General features: G+C 38.3%; 1 protein-coding gene across 1 annotated transcript in view; it reads right to left on the bottom strand.

Moving 5' to 3' along the window:
* Positions 1-21,082, bottom strand: part of GRM3 (glutamate metabotropic receptor 3) — a gene marked incomplete at both ends in the record, with an annotated part of 84,406 nt that overhangs the window by 56,051 nt on the left and 7,273 nt on the right. The window contains one exon of the mRNA XM_084230359.1: positions 9,204-10,059. Coding sequence (XP_084086485.1) covers positions 9,204-10,059 — 856 coding nt within the window. The remainder of the gene's footprint in view (positions 1-9,203; positions 10,060-21,082) is intronic.

Below are 21,082 nucleotides of genomic sequence, written 5' to 3' on the forward strand. Positions count from 1 at the left end.
CTATCTTCTTTTTGTGCATATGCCATCACTATCCACACATCTCTTCTACAGTTTATGTTTTTCTCCTGCAGTACTAGTTTTACAGCAATCAGCATTAAACTTATATAATACCAGGTTTACAATAGACAGATCCCCAAGTCCATGTTTGCTTTATGATGAAGAATAAGTTAAGTAAGAAGTTTGCTATGGTAAAGCATGAGACCTGAGTTGAGGCTAGTCAATCAGTTCACTACTGTAGAGAAAATGCAATCTTGTGTCAAAATGAAAGAACCTAAGTAACTTAGCCTAATGGTGCTCAAGCTATTCCTTTGCACTTGGGTACACTGTACAAATAAAACAGAAAAAAATGAATTGACTGCAGAAAAGAATTGAATTTCCTTAATTTTAAGTTTTTCTATTTTAAAAAATTGCTAATGTACTGTCAATCTTTTAGGAAGAATGAATAAATGGATAAGTAGCAGGTTAATATTAATTGCCAGAGACAGTCGTTAACAAAGAAATCACATGGTATTCATTAGGATTCTTGAAATAAAAATGAAACTGGAGGGCACTCTTTAAAGATGGTTACATAAGAGCTTACTGAACCCACCTCCTCCCACAGACACATCAATTGAGCAAATGAACAACCACACATGGACAATTCCCTCTGAAAGAAATCCAGAAACTAGCTGAGCAACAACTCAGAAGCTGAACAAGAAAATCCACATAACGAAATAGCAAAGAGAGGGAAACACGTTCAGGGAGGAACTTCTATCTACCTCCTAGATTCTCCCTGAGGAGTAAAGGGTTGGGACCCCATACCAATACCCCACCTTTTAAGACTCCCACCTGAAGGATAGGTTCCTTAAATATCTAGCTCTGAAAGTCAATGGGCTTGTTTCTACAAGACACACATGCTGTAGCAAACAAGGAGACATACACAACCACAGAGCTCACTGCAGAGGGATACCACCCACCACCCTACCTAGAAAGGGTATAACTACATTCAATGAAAAGGTAAAATTAGGAATGAATAAGGATACACTACAATGCCACTCAAAATACAAAGATAGCACAAAATATAAGGAACTACTATGAACAATTATTCACCAACAGATTGGACAACTTAGAAGAAATGAATAAATTCCTAGAAATATATAACTCACCAATATTAAATTATGAAAAAATTCAAAATCTGGACAGACTAAGTACTAGTATAGAGCTTGAATTAGTAATCGAAAACTTTCAAACAGAGAAAAGCCCAGAACCATATGGATTCACTGGTAAATTCTGTGAAACATTTCAAGAAGAATAAATACTAATCTTCTGAAGTGCTTCCAAAGAAATATAGAAGGAGAAAACACTTACAAACTCACTTTATGAGACCAGCATTATATTGATATCAAAGCCAGACAAGGACTCTATAAGAAAAGAAAATTACAGACCAGTATCTCTGAGGAGCATAGAGGTGAAAGTCCTTAACAAAATATTAGCAAGCCAGATTCAATACTACATTAAAAGAATCATATGCCATGATCAAGGGATATAAGTGGTTCAACACTTACAAATCAATCCATGTGACCCCTGACATTAACAAAATGAAGGATAAAAATAATACAATCATCTTAATAAGAGCAAAGAAGCATTTGATAAGATTCAGTATCCTTTTGTGATAAAAATCTCTTGTTAAAATGGGTATAGAAGGAGAGTTGTACCTATATACAATACAGGTCAGATATGATGAGTCCATAACTAACACCATATTCAATGGTGAAAAGCTGAAAGTTTCTCCTTTTAAGATCAGGAATAAGACATACAGCCCACTCTTACCATTTTTATTCAACATTGTATTTGAATTCTAGTGAAGATAACAGGTAAGAAAAATAAGTAAAAGGCATCTACACTGAAAAGGAAGAATTTTTTTTTTTTTTGCAGAAGACGTTATTATAGGTGCACATCTATAGACTGCAACAAAACCTGAACTAATCAATGTTTGGTGGTTACATAATAAAAATCAACAAAAATTAGCTAACAATGATCTATCAGAAAGAGAAATTAAGAAAAAAAATACCATTAAATAGCATCTACATGTAAAATACTTAGGAATAAATTTAACCAAGATGTAAGCTCTATACAGTGAAAACTAGAAGATATTTATGAAATAAATCAATGATTCAAATGGATAGAGAGAAATTCTATGCTAATGGGTTGGAAAAATTAATATTGTTAAAATATACATGCCACCCAAAGCAATCCACAGTCAGTGCCATTCCCATCAAAATCCAGTGTCATTTTTCACAAAAATATAGCAAACAATCCTAAAGTTTGTATGAAACCACAAAAGACAGAAAAATAAAGAAGAATGAAGCTGGACCCCTATTTTACAACACATGCAAAAGTCAACTCAGGATGGATTAAAGACTGGAACTTAAGACCTGATATCATAAACCTTTAGACAAATGTATCAGCTTCCTTACAATGGTCTTGGCAAAGCATTTTTTTTTTTTTTTGGATTTGACAGCAAAAGCAAAGACAGCAAAAGGAAAAATAGAAAAATGAGATGGCATCAAATTAAAATGATTCTGTAAGGCAAAGGAAATAATTGATGAAATGAAAAGGCAACCTATGAAACAGGAAAAAATATTTGCAAACCACCCACTTGATAAGGCGTGAATAAGCAAAATGTAGAAAAAGCTCAGTAGTAGTAAAAAAAGATAATAACTCGATTAAAAATGGGCAGAGGAAGAGAGGAGACACTTTTCCAAAGATCCCTAAATAGCCAACTGGTGCATGAAAAGGTACTCTACAACACTAATCAACAGGCAAAAGCAAATGCAAATAAAATTGTAGCAGGGTGGTGATGGCAGAACCTTTTTAGAGTAGGCAGGTTTGGGGTTCCTTGACTGCTCCTCATCCTGCCCTGTAACAAAATCATAGTGAGATATCAGGGTATATAGTTGCTATCTCCACTTTGCCCTGAGTGGGGAGTTGGAGGAGGCAGTCATTTTGCGTAATCTCTCTACTGGCTTTGAGAAGAATCTCTTCTGTATGGAGGCACAGATGAGCCAACGTAGCCTTCTTCACTGGCTTGGGCTACAGCCATTTCTATCTGGGAGCCACGAACTCATTCCAACAATCCCCACCTTACACAGACCCTATACTGGCCACCATCTTTAAGCTCCCTTATTTAGGTATCTCCTGGGTGCCTAGCTGCTAGGCAGCAGTATAGCATATACTTTGCAGGCCTTTGATCTGCTATTCTGGGGTGCTGTCATGGGTTTTTGCTCCCCTACTCCTACAGTTCTCCCGAGGCAGAACCACCCCCTGCCCTGTACATCTACACTGAAAAGGAAGATTTTTTTTTTTTTTTTTGCAGCAGACACCCTCTGGAGCACAGTCCTCAGGTTCTAAGTCCCCTATGTGGGTGTGAGTCCTTCAGTCAACAACAAGTTTCCTTATGGCAACTGCCTCTTTTCCTCGTGGAGTGAGCAGGCCTGGTCATGCTCCACATACAATTAAATTTCAGTTTTCTCTTCCTTTTCTGCTATATCATCCATCTTTATGCATACAGTGGTCATCTGATCGTCCTCCAGAGATCATTATTTTTATTTACATACAATTTTGTTGTAAATATGTGGAGGAGGCAAGCCTGGCGTCTTCACTCTCCTGAACAGACTAAAGCCCTCATCCGGTTCTTCAGCCCACCTCCTCTGGGCCTCTCCCTCAGGGTGTAACATCAGCATCCTTAATCTTCATAAACTGTGCTCACTGTGCAGGCAGTGAGGCATGTGAGGATTTCACTAGGCTCCTTAGAAAGGGTTACTAAACCCCACACTGAGAAGCATTTCCTATGATCTCTTGCTTCATGAGAATCTAATCTTTTTAAAATTCTTTAGGGAAAAGTTTTCTATTTCAGTAAATGATTGCCATCATGCTCAGCAATTTTTTCTGAACCCACTGAAAATACCTTATTTTTTATGTTGCCTTTCCAATATCTTGAGGAGAATCAGTACGAGCAGAAAGTTACATGGAAGTAAGAAAACATGTGTTTTCAAGTCAATTGTGACAGAATTTTCAGAGATTAGAAACATTTAGAAGACCAAGTTATTGCAGGATAATACCAGGTGTCCCCAAGAGAACATAAGCTAAACTTATTTTCAAATGTTAGCTATATTTAAAAAAATACTCAGAATATTTTCGTAAATTTCCACACAACTTTGCAAGTGATATTCCTGTAAGAATACCTGGGTCCCAAAAAAAGTCTGGAAATTTACAGGAAATGGTATGTTTACTGTACTTTTTTCCCTTCTAGTAAGGTAGTAAAATCCATTTCTTTCATACTTCACTAAGGATGATTACAGGATGACTTCTCAAATGAATTAAGTTAGATTAAGGACTGAGAAATAAAAATTGTACTAATAATAATTGTATATCGTAGTAATACCAACAAGCAGCAGCAGTAGCAGCAAAAATCACAGAACAAAGTGGAAAATGAGGTTTTCTAGAGGCCCCTGTTCTCCACTATGTGACCTTAGAATGGGAATCATTTCTCAAGCTTCTAAGACACCAAAGCACAGATGCACGGTGCATAAACAAATAAGTAACCACATAGTGGTGTCCTTTGGGGTTTAAATCTTATTCTTCTGACCCCAGGAAGCTGACCAGAGAGAAAAGGAAAGAAAGAATTACAGGATATTTATCTTTACGTTTTGGAAATGCTTTTGATCAGCAGAGTTGGAACAAGTTTCCATGCCTTTGTGGGAACTACAAATGTTCCAGGGGAGGAAGCAAGATCAAGAGCAGTTTGCTCTTTCAGGGACTTCAAAGCCCATTCATCTAAAGATGTGGCCATTACCATTTTGGCTTCCTAGCTGTGCCTTGGCTGGCCCTGTACTTTTCAAGAGGAGAGCCTTGCTGGGCTGGGGCCAGCTCAAATGTATTCCTTGGAGTGCGGTGTCCCAGAAAACCTGCCCTTTCTGGCCTGCGCTGTCATTACAGTCCCAACCAGGAGTGATTCTTGCAGCTAGAGGATGAGTCAGATGCAGAGGTGAGTGGGGCAGAGAAGCTGGATTACCCATTTTCTGCCTCTGCCCCTCTGTCATATGTGGAAAATTGTAAACATAAGATCAAGGTTGGACCATCTCTACTGGGCTACTTGTCTCTGATCTCAGTGGTCGGTCTCTTTGCTGATACCAATAGAAGAATGTCTCTCTCTCTCTCTCTCTCTCTCTCTCTCTCTCTCTCTCTCTCTCTCTCTCTTTCTCTCTCTCTCTCTCTCACACACACACACACACACACACACACACACACACACACACAGAGAGAGAGAGAGAGAGAGAAAAGAACCAAACAAACAAAACTATTATAGCTCTGTGTCCTATCTAGTCCTACATGATCACCAGCCCATCAGCTACAGGTAGTTATCCTCTTCACTTCTAAGTCAAACCCTGGGAGTTAAGATCTTTTTAGGGAGTTTAGATTTCCCCTGAGCATGAGCTATACAATAATTTTCCAATAAAAACAAAACAAAACAAAACAAAACAAAACAAAACAAAACAGAAAACCTAGGCAAGATCCTAATCTTGTAGCCCCCAACAATTGTTTCATGGAGGAGGGCATGTCTGTCCTGTTTATTGTTGTATCTCTATGTCCTTGCATAAAGTCTAAACCTCGCTGTGGGATAAATGACTAACTGGGACCTTAATGATTTGCTCTGTCACCCATTCATTATGTGATCCTTGAAACATTTCCTAACACATCAACTTTTCAGTTTCTCCATTCTCAAGCATTTTAGCCCATTCCTGTGAATCACGTGGAGGAATGTTATGAATGTTATTTCCCAGAGAATGCCTACTTGACAGTCGATAGCAGGAAACACCTCTGGTAGTTTGTTCGGAAAGTGGGAGCTCTTTCTTTTTTCTCTTGAATCGGTTGTATGCTGGTTACCATGCCATCCTGCCAGTTGAGTGCACTTTTATGTGTTTCAGTATGTGAAGATAATAATGCTGATACCCTGAATTTCTACAAACTCTGTCAAGTCAGGAGTTAGGGGCAAGCTTATCTTTGAGGAAGACCTTTTGTAACTCTATGCTTTTATTTGATTGCACTTTCTGGATGTAGTGTCAGAATAAAAAGTAAGTGATATCGTATTTTACTATGAACACATAAAATGACAGCAGCATTGCACTTGTTTAAATGTTTAATATTCTTCTCTGTTTCTTCTGTTTTTAATTGCCTTGATTAGCTTAAGTTTTCCTTTTATATGATAAGCTCATGGAATTTTATTCAAAGTAATTTTGAAGTCACATGATACCAAACATAATTCTTATTTAAATATTTATTTTAGAATGTTGGATGATGTGACTTTTTCCCATAGAAAAATTTTCCAAATGAAAAAATGCCTTGAATTTTCTTTTTTAATATTCTAAGCTTTAGATCTAAGATTCAGCTCCCAAAGTTTGGGTGTTTTATGACCTTCCTTAGCACCAACTGATTGAGGAAGTGACTCAGGGACATTAAGAGGATCATAAAAGGGGGGAAAGGAATCATATTTTGAACCTATTGATTGACTGTCTTTCATTCCTTCCAAAGTGATGAATTCCTTCAATTCTACTAATATGTAGTTTGTGTGTATCAGAAACTGTATTAGGTGGTTGGGATCAATGTCCCAGGGTCCTTTGGCCAGAAAATGACCTTGGGAAAATCACTTGTCTGGGGGCTTCATCAGCATCCATCAACAGTGATGGATGACTTCCGGTGCTAATGATATTTCATTTTAAGTTTATCTCACATACAAAGATAGAACACAACTAAATGAGAGTGGTTAGGTAAAAGCAAGTCATTCTAGAAGTCATATACATTTCTTTTTTGAAATTCATTTTTAATGAATAAGGCATATATATTCAATTTTCACAAAACAATCATAAATATACCATTTTTCTCAATCTCTGAGTGTTTCAGTAACCATTTATTTAACGCCCATGTATTCGGTATTTAAGATCAGAGATGAAGCATGTTTTCTGCCTTGAATAAAAACTCACAATCAAGTAGGGGAGATAAGGAAGGAAATATGAGTTAGGGTGTTAAGTGCTATAATCAACAAATATTTACAGAGTGCCCATTATGCTTGGGCAACACTGGTGAACAGTTTGATAATGACAAGTTTATACTCTATTGTGAAGATCACACAATAATGAATAAACATGAAAACATGGAATAAGAAAAGCTGAAAAGATCATGGTGTTCAAAAAAAGTAGAAAGATGAAAGGAAAAGAGGGGCACGTGTGGTGGGGGCTGGAGGCAGTGCATTGCAATTTTAAGAAGGATTGCCAAGGTGGGCCTGACCGAGAAGGTAACATTTAAGTAGCAGTTTGAAGGCAGTAAGAGAATTAATTAGTTCTGGGGGTATCTGGAGATATCTACTATCAGAGTCCAGACAGTGGAAAGTTCCGAAACAAGAGTAGCTGCAGTGAAGTGAGAAGGAGGGAGAGAAAAAGGTGTGACAGGAGAGCAGAAACAGGTAGGGAGGGGGCAGAAGGGGGAGGACTTCATAGGCCCTTCTAAGGATTTTGACTTTTATCAAGAGTGAAATGGAGAAACTCCCTAAGGGCTTTTGAGTAGAAGAGTAACTTGCTCTTTTGTGTTTTGAAAGAACATCCTGGCTGTTTGTTATCTAAGGAGTGAGTTGTGGAGGCTGAGTTGCTGGTGAGCAAGAAAAAATCAAGTAGCAAGTAGGAGATTATAGAAATGTAGGCTAGAGAGATTGGTGGCTTGGACGAGGGTGGCAGTTAAAATGATGGTAAATGGATTCTGACTCTTAAGTAGTAATAAAGCCATTGGTCCAACTTTTTGGTGGATTTAGATGAGGTATGAGGGAAAGCAAAATCCCAGAATGATATGGAAAACTAAGAGGAGTGTTTATCTCAGTTTGGGAAGTTCAAGGAATGCTTTCTAAAGGCGATATCAAAAAAGTTGAGTTTTACAATACAACAATATATAGGGCAGGTGAGGTGGGGTTAAGAGTATTCCAGTGATGGAAGCAGTATGTGTAGAATGAAGAAAAGATATGCAAAAATGTAGCCAGTAATTTTTGTGTTTATTTCAAGACTGGTTTTGGGGTTTGGATTCTAGAATAGGAATCACTGATCATGGGAGCCTCTCTGAATACTCCTAGTGATTTTTCAGGTCATTTGGTTTCCGAAAGATCATCTGTAACTGCGATGTGAGAAGTGCTTCTTGTTCCAATGATAGTATGGTTTGCACTTACAGACTTTCACATCTTAGATGATAAATCAATTGTAAGGACTATGTAGACCAGAATGATGCCCCGGTGGCATGGGAGATTATTAGCGATTTATGCAAATGAAAGCATTTTATCTTTGTGATATTTTTGCTATCAAACTCTGTGGTGTCCAATAAAACTATTTAATATGTTATGATGTGTTATCACATATACTTAATAAAGACTTTGCATTTTTTATAGGTTAGTAATGTAATAAAATGCAAAGCTATATTTAGAAATTAATGAAGAGGCAGCAAAAGTCACTTTGAATACACCTTTGCTTGTTCACTACTGTATCAGAATGACTTCCACCAATCTTAAATTTGCTTATATTCATACTCACAGTAAAACAGTTTCATTTTATAGCATAATTGAGAAAAAATCCTAAGCTCTTAATACTGTCATGGGAATGTTTCTGTGTAACAGGAAAAATAAACTTAAATGCCTGGAAATCACCATTGTCTGAGTATCTTTCCATTTCCTCCTCTAATTAGGCTCTGGGAAAACTGACTTTCTTCTCTCACCCACTGTGAAAGTTGTGAGATTATTTTGCTCAAATCACTCACAAGGCAGAGTTGGAAGTTCATGTTGCTTAGAGAGCTGCCATGTCTGCTACAAAAGATTAAATGCTCATATCGCAGGTGTCATATCATACAGCTGAATAAAAAAAAAAGGGGGGGGAGCAAATACAGTGTGGCCTGAATATAAGCAGCTACCACAGGCCAGTCTAGCCTAAGGGGAGCTTTTAATTTCATGATGTGAACCAGCCTAGATAGTAACTGAAAAAGACCATCTAAGAGCCACCCCACATTACATCTTGGAATATTTGTTTAACAGTTTGAGTCCCTTCGTGAAGCTCAAATAATGACTTCCAGGTGGGTGGCAGAAATATTTGATTCTACCTGTTTACATCATAGGAGAGGATTAAAACCCTTTTGCTTACCTGTGAAGTTAATTTTCAGCAAGTAATCCTTGTACAACTTCTTGCCATCCAGGATCTTCATAGCGTCGCAAAGCTTGGTGGTGTTGGGACAGAGTGTGCGCTGCATTTTGTGCAGGGCGTGGGCCATGGCATACACCGCGTTCACCACAAACATGATCTTGGATTCTTGCTCGTAGTTGCTGCTGTCGATGACCAGGTGCTTGTCGCAAGCTCGCCGGTGATTCCGCTTGTTCTGGAGGCTGCACTGGAACTTCTGCTCCCAGAAGTCCCGGAACCAGGGATTGCGGTGGTTGTTGTAAGGGTTGAGGCTCTGGAAGTAGCGATCGAACTGGCGGACGGGCTGCGAGGCAAGCTCCAGGGTGATGGCGCCGTAGGCCACATGTTCGCTGCCCTTGACAATGCTCTCCTGCGCGCCCCAGCCGTCGCTGGCCACCCAAGTGAAGGAGGCGTTGGCTCGACTGGCTGCAGCAATGAGCTCTCGCGAGTCATCTCCGCGCATGAAGAGGACCACGACGCGGGCGTTGGGCTTCTGCAGCAGCTCGCGGATCACGCTGTCGTAGGACTTGCGGATGTTGGAGCGCCCCACCTTCTCCGCCGTGGCAATGCAGATGTTGCGCAGGCGGGCTTCCTGCTCGAAGGCCTCGATCCCTGTCTCTCCATAGTCACCCTCCGAGGCAACTGTGGACACGTAGGTCCAGTTGAAGAAACGCAAGATCTCGGCCATGGCTTTGGCTTGATAGAAGTCGGGGGGCACGGTTCTGGCAAAGTAATCATAGCGTGACTTGTCGCTCAGTTTGGCGCTGGTGGATGCGTAGCTTATTTGAGGAATCTGGAAGAGCCTTAGCAGGTTTGCCACCTGGATGGGGGAGCAAGAAAGGGGAAGTACCTGGTTTAGAAACTCAGAAGTAAATGACTGGAGTTGAAAAAGGAGTAACATCAGACCTTTTTCTCAGCTGCTTTTCCACTGCTAGGTCACTAAACTTTCCTGGACCTTTTCCAGATGCTTCCTTGGACACTGTATCGTGGGTATTAAGAAGCAGCTTCAAAGCTGTTTGTTTATGCTTTGGGAAAGGACCTAATAGAGAAATAACACAGAAATCTCTCTCGCCTACACTCTGTCCAAAGCTGGGACTAGGATCCGTTTTGTTCACAAGTCCTCAGTGAGTTGCTGTTAAGTGTCTGGGGGTCTCGCTATGGTGCAATCAAATAATAAACCACAGCGAATAGGCCAAACTCGGTTTTTAGACAACTTGGCTGCAGTTGTATAGAAAGAGCCTGGGTGTTGTCTAATTCTCACTTCCCCCTCTTTTGCTAAAAATGGCAGTCTCTGAAAGAGTTTAATTTGGGAACTGTATGCCACATGGACAGTTCAAATTAGACATTTATTATCTAGGTTAAGCCAAAAAAAATCAGTTCTATTTGGTCCACTAAAAATTTTAGGCATATACTTTTCTAAACTTCTGAAAAGCTTAATTAACACTTGCTTTCTTCTTTTTTTTTTTTTTCTTTTTAAGAATTTGTTTCTGCTTTGGACTATATAAGAAAGCATACACATTTCTGTTAAGAAAGAATCACTGTTGAAAATGTTTAAATCTTGGGCCTCCCCGGTGGCACAGTGGTTGAGCACTGGGTTGCAAAGCTGCCCGCGGCCTCTGCGGCGCCGGTTCGATCCCTGGCTGCTCCCCGGCCACCAGAGGAGGGTCCCACATGGCGCGCAGACCTCTCCTGCGGCCCGCTGCTCCCCTCAGCAGTGTACTTCGGTCCTTCTGCCTGCTCTGCTCTCTGCTCTGGATCTGGTGAATTCTCTCACCCTCCCGCGCTTCTGAATGTACCCAGTGCATGTATAAACAAAAACAAACAAACAAACAAATAAATAAAACATGCCTCTATAAAAAAAAAAAAAAAGAAAATGTTTAAATCTTATTCTGAATGAAAAAAATTAAATTTCTTATAATTCACTTGTCAAAACTATTTCATTGCTTTTATCTATTGCAAAATAAAAAAGGAAAGTGACACTCGCTTATTGAAAATAATTAACTGCATCAATGTATGTTGAAAAATATCTACATAGATTATATGTGCATCTAATGATGCATTTGCTTTCATTTTTCCTTGTTACCTATATATTCCAAACGCATCAATCTCTATACTGATTTTAGTTACATAACATACTAAGTGGACTTCAATCAGAAACAACATTGAATATTCCAGTACACTCCATGAATACTTTGAAATTTTCCTACTGGAAATTGTGGTTTCAGGTTTATATTTGACATGTAGGAATCACAGCTTGAAAGAGGCAGCTGTTAGCAAAGAGCACAAGTAACATAAAGCAACTGACATCTGAGTCCTGATTAATCATCATTTCATTTGGCAAAGGAAACCAATAGCCAAGTTCATATACAGCTACACAGCATGTTTTTTGAGATCTAGCCTGCTATTAAAACCAACACTTGATATAGCCCAGAGCTAGCAAAAATGTTGTCTATATCTTTTCAAATCCTGAGGCCTCTCACTTAGCTACAAATAGAACAACTAGAAAACCTGACATTTAGCATGCAATACAATGCAAATGTAGAGCCCAGATCTTTATTGCGTTTGGTAAAGACATTTTTAACAAATATTCTAGGATATGGGTGAATAGAAATGAGTGGATGGGTGGGAGGATGGATGAAGGCTGGTCCACCATTTATTTGTTCTTTTATCAGAATCAGGAGACAAAATGTTCTATACTGATTTATTTGAACATACTGGTATTGCTTGTTTACTTAGCTGAAATAAGATGGCACTGAGCCCATACTGTCATTACTTCTAGACTGAGTACCTAGCTTCCTTTGAATTTTTGTACCACTGTGGCAGACGTGATGAGAGATCCCTGTCTGTGTGTAGGCTGCACTTGATTATGGACCTTCTGGGAAGCATCGAGAGGCCATCTCTTTTTGATGCTAGAGTTTTCTCATCTTCAAGTTCTATTTATCAAGACCTGATTCCCTCAGGGAGGCAGAGAATGAAAGATGCCCAGAGATATTATATTCTGGCAGCTAGGAACCACAATGAAAGGATCTTAAAATGGTGAAACTTTCTTCTCCCAGAGGGTACAAGTAATGAGAAGCTGCTTAAGAAAAAAGTTCTTGTCTTTTGACTGAGAGATTCTGTGGCTTCATGTCTTCCTCTCCAGGATGTCTGAGCACAACTTACAAACAAACAGGCCGTACAAAGAATGAGCTAGACAGAATAATGGCAATAATGAAAAGATTCCCTGCAATGGGAATGGGCACTAGGAGCTATAGAATGTTTGGGACAGTGGTGTGTTAAAATAAAACTCTAATTATTAAGGACAGTTACCTGTATGTGTGTAAGTTGGTATGTGTGTTTCATGAAGAGACTATATAACCTACTCTAACCAAAAGGGGCACTTTGATGAACTGAAGCATGAGGATTGAACACGAAAAAGGAGGTAAGTGTAATCTCAATTGTATCACCTATGTTGAATAGCATGGAATAATCATAAAGTTCAAGTTATGATGTTTGGAATTATGTTAAAAACACATGGAATGCAGATGAGTGATGTTAGAATACTTTTATCATGGTGAGTTGTTCCTTTTCAAATGAGTTTCCTCAGATTATAGGAGCAAAGATGATATAAAAAGTAGGCACCACAGAAATCAGTAGATTTTAAATCTCCCTCCCCTCTCCTCAACCACCCCACGCCCCAACCTGATTTCTAGAGAAGAGCATAGTTCAACATTTGGTGTATTCATTTTACAAATGTATTTATTCTGTGGTAAAACAAGTTACTAATGTAGTGGATGTCTCATTTTTTCTTTGATGTTCATGACCACCTGTTATGATGGATATTATCTCTGTTTTAAAGATACAAAAATTGAGTTCCATGATCATACCATCAGAGTATGGGGACAAAAATCAAGGTTTAAAATCAGGCCTTTTGACTTCAAGTTCCACAGCTGTCACCTTTAATCACTTCTGTTCTCTCCGAGGGTGTGGGAATTTTGAAGTACAGAAAGACATGCAGGTAGGCTGAAAGGAAGCTATAATGGCAGTGTGTGTGGTAGACACCATCGATTACCTAAGTGCTATGTCGGGACTTTCTTTTTAGCATAATACACCATTACGGTGAGGGGAGATTCAGAAAGTTATCAGCTGGACATTTCCGATCTCATTTGTCTAAAAACCGGGCACCTAAACAATTACTGACTTGCTCTGCTGGCTCTATGTCTTCTCTGACAAAGCATGAAGAACGAGGGGAGACTCCTTCACTGGACATCATATCTTAAATAATGAAAGAGCCATTTCATGATGGGGAAATAATGTGAAATATTACAGAAAAGTACTCATTTATATTATTAGTAGGAGTGGAGGAAGGAAATGCAGGACCTAGTTACATATGCTTTAGAAATAAATGTTTTAAAAGTAGAAATAGGCTTCTCATAGAGACTCTAAAAAGACATCTAGCTTCAGAAAGAAACACTTCACCAATAATGCAGATGATACAGAATAGCTGTAAGAAGACAGAAAAGACAAGCTTTCTAAATAACCCACTGGGTTGCTAAGCTACATTAGGGGATTCCAGTCTTAAAAGAAGCAGTGACAAGGGAAAGATTTTCGGGTCCCTGAACATTCCCATGGCCAACATAAAAGATCAGCAAGAGCCTGTGAGGATTAGGAAGACTTAAACACAAATGTGAAGATGGATGATTTTTGTTGTTGTTTTTAAATTATGTTTCTAAAGAAGATATGGCAAGGAGAGAACCACTGGTTCCAGATAACTGCCCAGTGCATATAGTTCCCTTATTCTTTCTCAGTGAGAATGTTTCCTAACCTAGAAATGCTAATGCAATCTCATGAAAAAGTTTTCTCATAACAGAGTAAGAGAGAAGACAAAAGAAAAAGTTTATTATTATAGTAATTGAATTTACCTACAGCTCTGAATTCTAGGAGAAAATCAGATTAAATTGTGGTCACCATCAGTAATTTTTGAGGAATCAGCAATGGGAGAACTGTCAGATGGTAAACAAGGAATAGAATGGGCAAATTCAGGCAATATAAATAAAGAATATACCAGAGTGGAGGAATGTACATTTCTGAGTTTAAGTTAAAATTATACAAGTGAAGAAAGGAGAACACTAGGAAAAGATGAGGTAACAAATGCAACACTAAATGTTGCAGAAATCGAACAGTGGCTAAAGTTAAAGAGGGATTATTAAGTGGTTTGCTGTCTTTAGATTCCAATTTAGATGCAGCTGTTAAAGATATATAATCTCCTTTGATCCACTTAAAAAGTGTATGAGGTAGATACTGCCATTCATTTTATAGATTGAGGAAATCAGGCACAGACACCCAGGGATCTTGCTGAAGAATTCATAAGTGATGCAGGTAGATTTTGGTCTCAGGCATTTTAACTCTATGCTCAGCTTCCCACATTATTCAATCTAGCCTGCTGCCCAAGCTCTTAGTGGCATCTCAGCATATGCCACTCCTTTCACTGTAATGTAGCATTGATATAATTCAAGTTATAACATGCTTGTCTTCTTTATCTTTGAAGGCATAACGTTCTTGAATGGAGGATGCTGAACAATCATTCCTTATTATCAAGTCTACTTTTCCTCTATTTTCATTTTATACATTGAGGTGACTCCATAAACATTTGTTCACTGATTGACCATCCACAGAATAATAACAGTTGTCTAAGACTCCACTGGGAAATATTAACTGGGAGGTTGAAAGTTGCAAACTGTAAGTACCATGATCAGATCTGGCTTTATGGTTTATGTGAGAAACAAAATAACCTTATGGTAGAGCCTATTGTTTCCTTGGGCCTGAAAGGCTGCTGTTCAACAGAAGCTTTTCCACATGAAGCATGTAATACAGCCATATAGTCAATGTGTGAACACACCTTGGAGTGTCGATTTGTGAGTGGTTTGAAATTATCCAGACAAAGATTTGTAATGTTTTCAGTGCAACTTATCAAGTTAATCCATTGCATTGACATATTTTTGGCTCAGGAAGAAGTGCTTAGGATGCCAGTCTTAACCAGGTGCTACTATGTTTTCCATTAGATTCTATGATTTAAAGTTAGTATATTTTTTAATGCAATTTTATTGAGGTAGATATGGATTACAGGTCTGTATATTATTTATGGTTACAGGTTCACATCTCTTCAGATGTATGTTACCACACCATGCCTACCCATAATCCTCCACCATAGTAGTCCACTGGACCCTATAATTTTGTCTGTTTTCTTTTTGTAGTTGTAAGAGGGAGTTATTTAGGATGGACTTTACCTGCAATAGTTGTTCAACAAGCCATTGTTACATATTGTTGAATGTCTATCACAATTGTCCCATTATTTTCCCCTTCAAAACAACTCTGTAGTTTTCTCAACTTACAGTGTTCTCAGATTTACGCCTTTGAATGTTATTCATTCTTCTTACAATGACTTTTACTATTTATCTGCTCAACTAATTCATTCAAGGATTCCTACTCTAGGAAACCTTTTGATGCCTCACATTCAAAGTATGTACCCATCTCTGAGACACTTACACTCCATTATGTATTTCCTTCAGGCACTAATCCACAGATATGGTGATTTCTAGATTGTTCACTAATTCCTTCAATGAGTGAGAACTCTTAAATATATATTTTAATCTCTGTTTCCTCAAGGAAAAAAAACAGGCCGCCACCACTAGGTAAAATGAAGCTATTCTCAAACACTACTGACAAGAAATTGTGCAATTCAGGTCTTTCATTAGTCAAATCCAATTTTTCACCAAAATGTGATGACACATAAGAGAAGGAATTGGATTAGGTTTTTAGGAATCTGAAAAAAGTTGTTTTTTTTTTTTTTTAAATACCATTAAGACCAATTTCTCCAGTCTAGAAAACCTAAATAAGGGGCCAGGAAAAAAGAATAACTATAGAAAAGAAAAAATCAAAATCAAAAACAACTATGAACCAGAGAGACACTGTGGAGGGGGTGGGGAAAGGAGAGATGGGGGTCAAAATAAGGGGGTTGCAATAGTATGGGGAATATAAAAATAAAATTTTAAAAAAGACCAATTTCTCCAAATTATTTTTGGTTAACTAAGAATGTATAAAAGGAAATCAATATTATACCAACTGGATCTGGTTATTATGCTATTTGCATTTATAATAAAAAATTGTATTTTTGTTCTGAGGAAACAAACTAAGGGCTTAGGTCAAGAAGCCATATTCCTCAAATTATATAAATCTAAAAGTAGGAGTCATAGAGAAGTTTATCAGGGCCTCCCTGGTGGCGCATGGGGTTAAGCACTGCGCTTTGAGGCAATCTGTAGCCTCTGCAGCACGAGTTCGATCCCCACGAGTTTGATCCCCTGCCGGCCAGGGAGAAACCCACATGGCGTAGCAGACCTCTCCTGTCTCGCCCGCTGCTCCCCTCAGCAGTGTATTTCAGTCTCTCTGCCTGCTCTGTTCCCCACTCTGTCTCTGGTGAATCCTCTCACTCCCCTGCATCTCTGTCCTGTACCCCAGCTCTTGTATGCATAAATAAATAAATCTTTAAAAAAAAGTATAGCAAAGGCAGGCTCACCAAATGAAATGCTATTAAGGTCCGCTGGTAAGGTAATGTTTTTCTGGAGTCAAAAGCGTTATATACAAGGTTGTTCAAAAGCAGACAAACACTCAGTTTGCTCATCTATCATTATTGCCTTGGTAATGTCTAAATCTTTACTTTTTCATAATAAATAATTGTGGAGATATTACTGTAGGTATCAAAACCATACTTATTAGCCACTGACAATTTTGAGTTAAAAACCAAACAGGAGCTTTACTTCTCCTGACATTTTTTAGCAAGTCCTGGAGACTCTTCCTTTTAGGATTCTAGGTATCATGCTTCGTTTCATTGATGCTCTGATCATGGATTCAGAGAGTATGAATTGTGTAAAAGAGGTCTGATAGTCTACCATTTTTTTTTTCCTGTTGTTAAGGAAGAGAAGATGAATTGGAAATTTCTGAGTCATCCATAAGCCCCTACTTCAGTCCTGTGATCTCTCTTCCCATTCAGGCTATCCCTGATATTCTCATTTCAAAATGAGCTTTGTGCCTGCTCTGGTGACACAGTGCCAGCTATTTTTCCAACAGGAGACAAGAGAAGTATGCAAGTTTAATGCCTAATATAAAGAACTTTCCACTGTAAGGGTTGTCTCTCCAGTTTCTTTTCAGAACTCTCATGGTTACTGGGTTTTGAGACTGCTAATACATTAAATAGAGCAATAGCAGCTGGCTTACATGCAGACCTATGCTTAGCTAAAAAAAAAATTATAGATGGCAAAGAGGCATCAAATACTTACTTGCAAAGAAAAGTGCTGTTGGTGGAGTTGAATTATATACATTTGAAAAAAATAAGACATTGCTGCTTTCCTGGGAACGTGGAGACTCAATAATAACTTCCATAGTGTTGCCTTTGCATTCTGTGCTGTTAATGTATTTCTTTGGGACTGTTTTCTAAGAATAAGCTAACACCTTTAATTGTTTTATCACACATGTGGTGTGGAACACCACATGTGTTTTGTTTCATTCTTTTAATTTAATGCTCATCTACAAGCCAGGAAGAGAAACTTAAGTGCTGCTATTTGAACTATCTGCTCCCTTATAACCAAAGTTACTACGTAAAGGAAGTTCTAAAAATTGTGGTTGTAAGAGCCCTCAGTGATCCTCCTATTCAGATTGATCAAGTTGTTTTTTTAGTGTACAAAATCCTAGATTGGCTTATATTTTAAACTGGAACTGGAGGTGGTATATAGTTGAAAAATTGCCTGATGAATTCAAGCTGTTCGCATCACATGAGTTATCTGCCCATAAAGGATGCCAATCATATTGTTATTGCAGAAAGGATTAGTTGCCTTTTTTTTTTTTTTTTTGGATCACACTACCTGCAGCACATCTGGGAATGTTTTCCATGAAAACAGTTGACAACAGCCCATGTGTGAAGGCCTGCGATTATTCTGAATTTAGGAAATCATATAATGGAGTGTAGCAAATGCCAGTTTATTCAGTACTCAGTGTCATCTGCAAAAGTCGCCAACTCTTATGTACTATTAGCACAAAAAACAGTTGAATAGTCATATTGCCATTCCCATTCAACTGTGTGACTCAGTCCTGTTGATTTTTTATGGTTATTACCAGGCAAGTGATTCCTTCATCATGGCAGATTTTCAAAAATGGCACAAAGATTTTCAAAAATGGCAAGTTATTTCCTAACCTCTCTTTTTTAATTTAAATATTTTATTTTATATAATTCTTACATCTTTTTTCATCTTTGCACAATGCATGCATTTTCAATTTGGTTATATTCCCCATACAATTGCACCTCCCCCCTTATTTTGACTCTAGTTTTTCCTTTCCCCTTCCCTCCCTCCCCCCTCCATAGTGTGTCTCTGGTTTATAGTTGCTTGTGATTTTGATTTTTACTTTGTATTGATTAGTCTTTTTCCTGGTCTCTTATTTAGGTTTTCTAAATTCCTGCTATGAGTGAGACCAACCGGTATTTTTCTTTTTCTTTCTGGCTTATTTCGCTGAGCATGGTCCCTTCCAGCTCCATCCATGTTGCTGCAGACTGCATGTGTTTATCTTTTTTGATTGCTGAGTAATATTCCATGGTGTATATGTACCACATCTTCTTGATCCAGTCATCTATTTTTGGGCATTTGGGTTGCTTCCATAGCTTAGCTATTGTAAATAGTGCTCCTATAAATATAGGGGTGCAGGTGCCCTTTGGAATTACTGTATCTGTGTCCTTTGGGTAAATACCTAGGAGTGGGATTGCTGGATCATATGGAAGCTCTATGTTTAGTAGTTCAAGAAATCTCCACACAGCTCTCCATAGTGCTAACCTCTCTTGAAGTCACATACTCAATACCTGTGGTTTGCAGCCCAGATTGTCGGCACTTTCATTTCCTTCATTTGCAACTAAGGGATTTATGAATAGCAAGGTTATCCATTTTGGCATTCACATAGCTCATCATGGAGGTTGAAATGATATGCAGACCACATAGTATTCCTTAAATCACATATTTTCAGGAAACTGCCTTTGTAAGACATGACAGTCTTCTCGCTATGACAATGCCATTTCATATTCAAGTATCTGCCTGGCTCCCTAAATGATAAGGCACTCTCTCTGGAATAATTTCATTCCACTTAGACTTAGCAAATACTAGAAGAGGATCGAGAAGGTATTTTGTCCACTGAATCTGTCTGCATTGACTTTTTGTGCCCTTTTCCCCTAGTGAAATATTGTCAAGAGAAGTCTGGGTGTCAGTCATGAATGATGGGATCAGAAGGTCTGTGTCATGTCTGCTCTGTAGCGCAGTGGTATTTGCCAGCAACACCTGCAAAGGCACGGCTCCCCGGGTGTGTAGGGCGTGTCACCAACAGTTCTTTAGTACCTTGGGTGTTGATTTTTGACAATACGTCTTAAGGATTTAACAGAAGCTCAAGTTGAACTATCCATATTTTCCTGTGGCTCCTGGTGTCATTTATATAGCAATAATATGCAAATATATATGATAAACATAATCTATCATTGTTAACCAGAGCTGTTGGATATGGCCAGGGTAAGATGAGGGCTGCAGTCTTGCGATATTTTAGATACTTGTATTTACTTCTGAGGTCTTATGGCAATAATTTAGGATAGAGGGCTGTGGCAAAAAAGAACTATGTCATTCATGGTTTTCTCTGTTAACTATTTATTACCTTATCAGAGTTGTAAACAAAGGCAGCAAATAAGTTAGTGGCTCAGTGCATAGGGTTAGAATCAGACAGTCCAGCATTGGAATCCTTTTCCCATTAACTGTGTAACCTTAGGCAAGTTATTATAATTTGTTTAATTTCAGTTTCCTCATCTGTAAAATGGGAATAATTGCAGTCTCTGGCTTATGTAGTTAAGTAAGAATTAAATAAGACATGTGAAACACTTATTGGCATATAGTTAAAACTGAAAAAGTGATTGATAGATATGATGACAATGTCTCATCTAGCAGTTAATTCATTCAGCAAACTTTGATGCACAATTCTAAAATGTAGATTTCTGCAGGTGAGAAATGCACCCCATTGTGGGAGCAATGGTGGGAGACAAAAAAAATCTATCTAGTGATCCATCAATCTATCTATTTATCTATCTATCTATCTATCTATCTATCTATCTATCTATCTATCTATCTATCTATCTATCTATCATCTATCTATACTTATACAAAACTCAGGTGAAAGAGCAACTCATTTCACTCATGGCAGGCTCCATGTTCAGGTGCTGTTTAAGCTTCTTGAAAAAGTGGCATTGTCTCAGGCAGAGAAAGCTAAAAGGAAGTTTTTAAGCAGAAGGAAGAACACAGAGATAGGAAAATGCATTTATTGTTGCATTGCTTTAAATTTTGTACAAATGATATTACTTAAATCATAGGTTATATGTACTTAAGTGCACATATATTTTTTATTTCAATGAAAAATTGTGAGATTTTTTTCAGAAAAATTCTGAAAAAATTGTAGATCATGTGTTCATTCTCCTCTGTTTTCCCCACTGGGAGCTTAATTGCCTGGTTTGCATTCTATGAGGCCTCATTGTGAACCTAAGGGCAGCTGCCCAAATTGGAGGCATGGTGCCTGGAAGGAACCAATGAGCCCCTGGAATGCATGCTGAAAATTCAGCCCAATCAACTGATGGCAAATGTCTCAAGATGCTTTGCTGTTCTTGACTGTTTAGCAAAGAAATCTGGTCTATATTTGGAATATAATTTTTGGAGGTGTTATTTCTATTGTATTCTTCCCTGTGTTGCAATTCCCTCTACTGGAATGTAATGCCAAATAGCTGGCAAGATTCAAGACTT

The sequence above is a fragment of the Talpa europaea genome (genome assembly GCF_964194135.1).
Source record: "Talpa europaea genome assembly, chromosome: 3".
Taxonomy (NCBI): Eukaryota; Metazoa; Chordata; class Mammalia; order Eulipotyphla; family Talpidae; genus Talpa; species Talpa europaea.